This window comes from Perissodus microlepis, chromosome 1, assembly GCF_051167445.1.
Source record: "Perissodus microlepis isolate ML-2025 ecotype Zambia chromosome 1, ASM5116744v1, whole genome shotgun sequence".
NCBI lineage: Eukaryota > Metazoa > Chordata > Actinopteri > Cichliformes > Cichlidae > Perissodus > Perissodus microlepis.
The window spans coordinates 14,416,614-14,425,022 of NC_140461.1; the positions used below are offsets into that span (position 1 = coordinate 14,416,614).

Here is an 8,409-nt window from a genome sequence, read left to right on the forward strand (position 1 = left end):
GCGTTTGCAGCCCCTCAATTAATTTGACTGTTAAAACAAGTGAGTGGAGCTGCTGTGCCTCAGATATTAGATATTAGTGATATCTGCTCTCGGTGACATCCTTCAGAGCTAAGAGTAGAAAGGTTTTTGGCTCTCAGGTACCTCATTATCTCAATGGTTTTTCCAGCTTTGACACATCATAACAGATCCCCGTCATGTTTATTTACCCAAACAAAGAATTTAGTTTGTAAGAACCTGGTTCTGCTCATTTCATACCCTCAACCGGAATATCTGCAGAGTTGCGAAATTAAAGTGTCAACATAAATGTATACTTTCCTAAAAAATAAAAACCCTGGTCAAGACCAGATTCCTGATCGTTCTCGTTTCCGGCGGACGATGGCGGCCACATCTTGTTTGAGCGTAGAGACGCTCTGTTCCAGCTGCTCCGAGAAGTCTCTCAGCAAATGACTCTGCTCATCCACAAACAGTCTGAGCCCCAGCAGGTCTGACTCCTCCTGGAAAGCACGCACATTAACATCCTGCATGATGTGCAAACAGGAGTGTTATATCCATGGGCAGGATTCAATCTGTTCAAGTGCAATTTATCAAACGTTTTGGTAAATTGCTATAACATCAGCTCCCGTTCTCGGAACCATATTCCTAATGTTTAAAGTCAATAATTCTTTTGGCCAGACCTTAAACAGTTTTCACAACAATAACACTTGCAGATCCTTCACAGTGCTTCAGTTATCATGCATCTATTGGAGGCATAAGCTAAATAACTACAGCGCAGATGTACTTTTCTAAACGCAGCAGCTCAAAAGTGTTCACTCTTGGAGCTAATAATGTGATAAAACAGCAGCATGGAAACAGGTCAATATTTCATTCTGTGCTGATTCACTATTTTAAGGATTTTAAGCATGTCCACATTGTAGTAACACTAACTCATGCTAAGACAGAAGATAACACGTGAATACGTACGCTGGGCCTGTGTCTGCGCAGGCGCTGCAGCTGACCTCTTACTGAAGTCATGCTGTGATAGAAAACCTTCAGAGCGCGGGCAAACTCTGCATCACAGCTGGGACGCACCGAGCGACTACGCGCACCCTCGCCACCTAAAACCAGAAGAGAGAAATGTGTGTGTTTCTGAAAGAGCAAGTCAAAAGCTTCCAAAGTGATATGTGTGGTAGTTTTTTCAGTTCTTTGGAATAGAAACCACAAACTCGTGTATGTTTTAGTTACCATTTCTGGCTGTGTTGAGTTGTTCCCTCAGACTGTGATTCTCTTTCCTCAGTGATTCATTAACACTCTTTAGTTCATCTAAGTCCTGCTGAAGAGCTCTTACTGAACAACTGAGGTCTGAGGGGTCTACAGGCTGTGATAAAACACACACACACGGAATAAATAAGACAATAAATAACTCATGTCAACGTAAACAATTACTCCTAAACGTTTAACTCACTGTGTTTTCTGTTGGACTCGACTCATCAATGATGAAGATGCCATCTGCAGTCATCCGCACACCTTCCAGTGAAGACTTCAACTGAGTGCAGCCCTCTGGGATAGAAAACAAGCACTGAGCAGCAATCTTTAAAGAAACTTTCTATTTCAGCTGTGGCTTTTCTTAAATCTGCATGAGAAATTTAATAATGTGATGCATAATGTACACACGATGAAATTAAAATCCAGTTTAAATGTTTAAATCCCACTCGGTTCATTAAAAACAATTAAGCATGTCTTGTTGTTATAATAGCTATCACTGAGTTCACTTACTTCAGGCATAAATAAAAAAAAATGTCCATCCTCACCTTGAAGGCCCCAGAGCTCCAGCACCACAGCGCTGCTCTGCAGGAAGTCTAGCAGACGCTGGGAGGTGTAGAGGGAGGCAAAGTGGACTCTGTGATCCAGCAGAGGATTCACGTTGTGCCAAACAGCTGGAGTGTACAGAGGCTGGCTGCAGTCAAATAACCTGAAACTAACAGAGTAAGGAGATTAAGTAATGTCGGAGAGAAGAAAGCATTTCACCACTCTCTTCTATTAGAAGACGACATGACTGGAGACTTCACGCTTGAGTCCACAGTACCTTTTCAAAAGCTAAAATTATTAACAGCTTCCTCTATGTGCCAATAAATATATACCAGGTTTCCATCTCCAAGTTCAATAGGATTTAATGCAGTGTGCTCTACACCGAGCCACATGTGCCTTACCCAATTTGAACACCTCGATTGCGGGCCTCTCTGATCCAGCGTAAGCCACAACACTGATCCAGGACCAGCTGGAAGTCTAGTCGTCTACCCAGTATCTCTGATGGGTCAATCAGGATGTCATCCTCACCCAGAGGGCTGGGAAGTGCGAACGTCTAGTTACTGATATACCTGTGCACTGAAGGTTTGTGTGTCTGTGCATGTGTGACATACAGTCCAGTTGAAGAGCAGGGGACCAGCTGTGTTTGTAGAATGCCTTCCTCTGTGCCCTCTGACCCCAACACCTGCAGACCGGGATCATCACCCACTGACTTTATTTAACTGTCATCTGAAAATACTTTTAGATGAAGATGCCAGTGTGTATGGAGTATATCAGTTTGTACCTCTAGCTGCTCTTCCAGAGGGATGCGGAAGGCCAACGATTGGAGCCAAAGGTGGGCAGTGCCCAGGAGAAGAGGCTCAATTGGATCCCAGAATGGGTCTTTATCTCTGGGTAATGTTACTGTTGACAGCCCGGCTACTTCCTAAAAAAATAAAAGTCTTAGTAATAGAGTTACTGGTCTGGAAAGGTTTATGCTTTAGGAAGTGCTGACCATCCTAACAATATGTGATGTCAATATATATATATATATATATATATATATATATATATATATATATATATATATATATATATATATATATATATACACACACGTTTTATTTAGCTTAAACATCTGCAGAGATGTAAAGGTAAATACAAGCCAACAAACATCAACATTGTTCTTTCAGCTAACATACATTGTCTCCGCTCTGCTCTGCCAAATGCTGCTGGTAAACCTCTTCCATCAGAAACTTGCGGTTAATAAACTTGGCTTTGGACCACATCCAGACCTGCAGAGTGCATGCACAGATTGTAATCTTTCAAAGTGACGCTCCAGTTTACACAAGTGACAAAACACCCCATACAGGGACAGACCAACCTGCTTGGTTCCCTTGGAGGTGACTCTGACAACGATGTCTTTCTCTAGATCGTGGCCTTTTGAATCTGACAGTGCCAGATTTTTAATCTCCAGCTTGAACTCCACACCCTGCAAACACAATGCAACACATGGCCAGAATCTGATGATGCACAGGAAACCAAAGATATTTGCTTTCTAGGAACACGTTAAATACAGAATTTTTCACCCAGAGGCCGTGCGTTACCTTGCTCAATTCCTGGCTCATCTGGTTGGCCTCAGCCACCATGGGCATCAATTTGATGTAATCAAAGAAGACAGCTAGCAGACTGGGGTCTGTCTGACTCGATCCAGCACTGGACTCACCTAAACACATGCAGATGAATAATATAATGAGTTCAGTGAGTTTCCTTCAAAAAATAAGAGCCCTTCATGTGGAGTTATTCACGCTCCCGCTCACCCAGGTGGATGCCCTCAGCTGCAGCCAGTTCAGACTGGAAGTAATCGTAATCATAGCGACTCCAGTCATCCCCGCATCTCTCTGATGGATAACCAATGAACAGGTAGGTGCAGTTGGAACCCAGAATGAGGCGATCCTGATAAAAAAATAAATATATATATATATATATATATATATTTATAGTGTATACTTTAACAGCATGTCACACAACCACATCATATAATTGAGGTTTGAGTCAAGACCCACCAGGTGCTGCAGCTCTGTTGCCTGGGAAACAGGATTGCCATTTACAATAACCTTTGTTCCTGTCATCGGGGTCAGCGTTACCCTGCGCTGTTCATTCCTGAACACAGCATGACGTTCCTGAATCCTAACGCACATAAAAACAAAAAAGGGGACTGATCCGACTTCTTCCCAGCTCCGTATATTTTTAGTATTGGACTCTGCTGCAGTCGGTTTGCATTATTCACTCATCAAGATAATCCTTACTTATGTTATTAATGGATCTCCTCTCATTTTATGGATACCCAGCCTTTAACAGCTTTTGATTGGCTGCCCCTCACAAACAATTTTATGTAAGACAGAAAACTGATGTAAAGAATATTTAGACCCCATCAGTGTATATGCATACAGAAGAAAAGACAATTTTCTTATTCTTTGCAATGATGGCAAACTCACCCTAGACCCTTGATACAAATGGACCGTGGGGAGGAGTCACACAGTCCGATGTCCCATTCCCCTAAAGATAAAAAGATTAACATTTCACCAAACATGTTAAAATCTGCAGAACATGTTTGTTACATTAAGCTGTTTAAGCTATTTAACTATCTGGTATTGTCCACCTTTAGTAGCTTCTTCTATCAGGGAGAGAACCATACATCTTGTGGCACAGAGACAGAGAGATTCAGATGGACTAACCCTCCTGGATGAAAAGCTTCACCACCCCTGACAGCTGAGCATCCTCGTTGATGTTCAGGATGTAAGGATGCATCTGCATCATCCTCCTCTCCTGCCAGTGAGGACGAGGGAAACAAGAAACATCCATTTAAAGACACTACATAAAAAACCTCCATCAAATGCATTTGCAGCCTTTGCTTGTGTGTTTTGCATGTCTGCATCTACGTATGTATCTATGCATGCACCTGTGTGATGTTAGCATACTGTTGCTCCCAGTCTTTCAGGGCCTCCTGCACATGCTGCTCCCATAGAGTCTGAATGGCTCTGATCTGAAGCTCATTGTGGGTCAGCAGCTGACGGAGCTCCTCTGAACACACAAAGATACGAGACGACCTGTCAACAGCTCTGAATCCCATTCTGCTGCATTCAAATGCTGATTCTTACTGGTCTCGTCATTCGCCCTGCGTCCCTCCTGGCCCAGACGGCTCAGACGCTGCAACAGTCTGGCGTTCTCTGCCTTTAGTTCTTTAACGAGACGCTCGGTGGGGCTCTCGTTCACCACTGCACGGTTCTGGATACGCTTTGCCCTGAAGAAGTGGAAAAGGTGGAGGGACAAGAAGTTAGGTGTAGAACGACATAAAGGAGAGGCCAAAAAGAACTAAAGTATAAAACGTATATTAAATATGTTACTTATAGAGCAGAAGGGAAATATCCAGAAGACTTTACAGTGCTTATTGTACCTCTCAGCGTAGCGCAGCGTGGAGAGAGACTCCTCATAGCAGATATCAGCAGGGCTCAATGTGGCAATCTTAAAAACAAATATATTCAATTTACTTTAAAAGCATCTTCCAAAGACTCAACCTCGTATCAAATGAGTGTCCGATACCATAACAGTGCGACTGTTGCCTCCCAGTGCAGACTGCAGCAACTTTGTGAGGGCCGAGTCTCTGTAAGGAATATGCACGACCTTCTTCCCCACCGCAACATCAGCCAGGGAGCTGGAGGAGAGATGAGGGAAGAGTGTCAAAAATACTAAAGTAAATGCAAAGTAAATCAAGTCAAACAGCAGGTCACCTGATGACATTGCCCAGGGTGGTGAGGCTCAGGTTGATGGCCGTGCCCTCTTTGAGCCTATCAGCTTCTGACCCCGATGAACGCTGACGCTCACTGCCAGCCAGGTCCACCAGGTTTATGTTGGACTGCTTCGTGATGCTCTCTTTAGAGAAGATCTGACATAAATGTAGTAGATTTATACAACATATGTTTGTTCTTGTATTAATTATGTTAACAAATTGGAAAAGTGTGCACAGAACCTCTTTACCTGTTTGAGCTGGAGGATAATGAGCATGTGCGATCGACTGCTGTTGGCGTTCATGTGGGTGGCGGCAGTGGTTCGAGTCCTCGTCCCCTGCTCCATCAACTGCTCCACCTGCAAACACATTTTTCTGAACAAAAATATATTTTTGGGTTTTTAGATTAAACAGCAGCATGTCCCTTTGTATGCTTCGACATCGCCCAGTGTGGTGGGGCTCAGACTGATGGCCGTATCCTCTTTAACTCTGTTAGTTTCTGACTCTGATGAATGCTGATGCTCACTGCCAGACGAGTCCAACAGATTCATGCTGGACTGCTTCGTGAGGCTCTCTTTGAAGAAGATCACAAAGCATTTAATTCCCTAAATATTCTAATATTAACTGCACATGACTGCAACCTTAGCCTTTGGCTAGTGCAGTCGTTTGGTTTGGTTTGTATCCTTTTTCCATTCATCTCTCTACCTGAGCTGCAGTCTCGCAGGGGACTGTGCGGAGACCCTCCACATAGAATCCTCGTTGCTGCTCCTCTCTGACTCTGAGCCCGCCCGGAGTCCGAGACGCCCGAGACAGCAAGTCAACCACCTGGACAGAGAGGGGAGGAAAAGAGTCAGGAAACATAATAGCATCGTAGCATGTATCATATCCAGAGAAACGAATTTGCTCCAAACACCACCTGCTCATTATAGATTTCCAACATACTGAAAAAGACCTGCAGGGACATGAAGAAAAAACACATTTTAGATTATTTACACACTGAATCATTCACAGCATTCTGCATCGTCTTGTGTTTTTCCTTCACCTGACATTGTCTGTTCTCCTGGTTTTCTTTGATGGCTTGAAACAACCGGTCGCAGAGTTTAGGAATCAGGCCTTTGTTAGGCCCATAACCCATCATCGAGTAACTCTTCCCTGAGCCGGTCTGACCGTAGGCTAACAATGTGGCATTATAACCCTGCGCATGTAATTTTAGAACATTTGTTATTAAGAGTTGAGACATGAGATAGAGAGTATCAGATAAAGACTGAGTGCTACCTGCAGCGCATTTTCCAATATTCCTTCTCCCAAATCTTGGAACACGCTGTCCTGGGAATGGATGATATCTCATGAGATGTAAATTAATTCTTATTAATCTTATAACTCACTTCATATCCATTCAGATTTATTCTGCCCAAACCATCTAGATTTTATCTTGCACAACACACTCCCAGCTCATTTATGACCTGACCTGGTCAGCGTATCTCCCTCCTGGCTCTTCAGGCACATAGATACCCCTGTGGTCTCTTGTGAAACCGCTGTGGGACCAATAGGCATAATCGAAACAGAAAGACCGTCGGTTCTGGGAATCCCGTGGATCCTGGATGGTGATGGAGCTCGAAACCATGGATATGATACAGCGACTGCCCGCATCCCTCTCTCTCTGAGTGAAGGAAGAAAACGAAAGAAGATGAAATGATGGAGAGAGACTAAAAAGAGCTGGGAGAGCAAATGGTTTATAAAAGCATTTATTTTAGATTTCAAGGAAAATGTGAGGGTAAGTGGAAGGGAAGGTAGGAGACACAATAACACACAATTTGAATTTTATGAAACAGTTTTCACCAGACTCAGTACAGTCCTACTGGGGGACAAGGGTCAGTGCATATATAGATAAGGAAGAGACAGCTTATGAAAACTGATCACTTTGTTACATTACCCAAATCCACAGAGCATTTTTTTCTTTTTGATTTTATTTATTAAATCGTGCTGCATCTGTCTGCTCAGACTGAAATCACTAGCCCTGTGGATTTAATCTACTATTTACCGTTGTAAATGTTAAAAGAAGCAACAGGATTTATCAGGGTAAATAAAGTATGCAGCATATCAGTGTGGGTCACACCTTAAGAATACAAAATATGAGTATTTAAAAAGGAGACAGCAAAGGCTTACAAAAGAAAAATAAATAGTGGTTATTATAGAAAACATCAGCACACTGACCTTGTTGAACGGTCGGACTCTGACAGCCACTTTGACACAGTCCTTACTGTGCATGTCTGAGACTTTAGCCCTCATGGTGCAGCAGGCGAGTATCGGCACAGGACACGGGCAGACCGACTGATCAGCTCACTCAGAACAACACAATGCTGTGTCGAGTTACACGGTGACATGAGCGCAGTCGGGGCTGTGTGACAGGAACGCTGGTGTACACTTTAACCTGTTTAACTGAAAACATGGATCAGTTTGCTAAAAGATGGAAGCAATTTTAAGAATGGAAATGAAAACAGAATGGCATTTAAACAGATCCTTGTCTAATGTTATTGATTACTAAAGCACTTCATACAGCTCTAAAAACATAACAGATGTGTAGAAAATACTGCTACACATTTTATGATCTCTGACTATTCACTAAAGTAATGATCATGAGAGTTGTTATAGGTAGAAATATGCTTTTCTTTCTTTCTTTCTTTTTACCCTCTCCTAGCCTCTCTCAGCAAGATGGACCAGATGAGAAAAGGCTGGTTTCACTTTCACCTCATCTACACTATAAATTATAAAAGAGACACAAAAGCCCTGGGGGAGTACACAACACACTTACACATGCTTTTATACCAACATCTAAGCCTTCTGTGAGATCAAATTTCACA

At 42.9% G+C, this 8,409-nt stretch overlaps 1 protein-coding gene across 1 annotated transcript; it reads right to left on the bottom strand.

Moving 5' to 3' along the window:
* Window positions 1-169: 169 nt before the first annotated feature.
* Window positions 170-7,837, bottom strand: kif28 (kinesin family member 28). Its single transcript, XM_084925291.1, has 27 exons — window positions 7,763-7,837; window positions 7,017-7,208; window positions 6,824-6,874; window positions 6,591-6,743; window positions 6,465-6,500; window positions 6,254-6,373; window positions 5,800-5,907; window positions 5,553-5,707; window positions 5,365-5,476; window positions 5,219-5,286; window positions 4,923-5,065; window positions 4,724-4,845; window positions 4,500-4,590; window positions 4,260-4,320; window positions 3,828-3,951; window positions 3,582-3,717; window positions 3,369-3,487; window positions 3,146-3,253; window positions 2,964-3,056; window positions 2,567-2,707; window positions 2,397-2,467; window positions 2,187-2,321; window positions 1,788-1,954; window positions 1,442-1,536; window positions 1,222-1,354; window positions 961-1,094; window positions 170-494 (listed from the first exon to the last, which is right to left on the bottom strand). Exons 1-27 carry the CDS (start codon window positions 7,835-7,837, stop codon window positions 336-338), a joined length of 3,102 nt encoding a protein of 1,033 aa, XP_084781417.1. The 3' UTR covers window positions 170-335.
* Window positions 7,838-8,409: the final 572 nt, after the last annotated feature.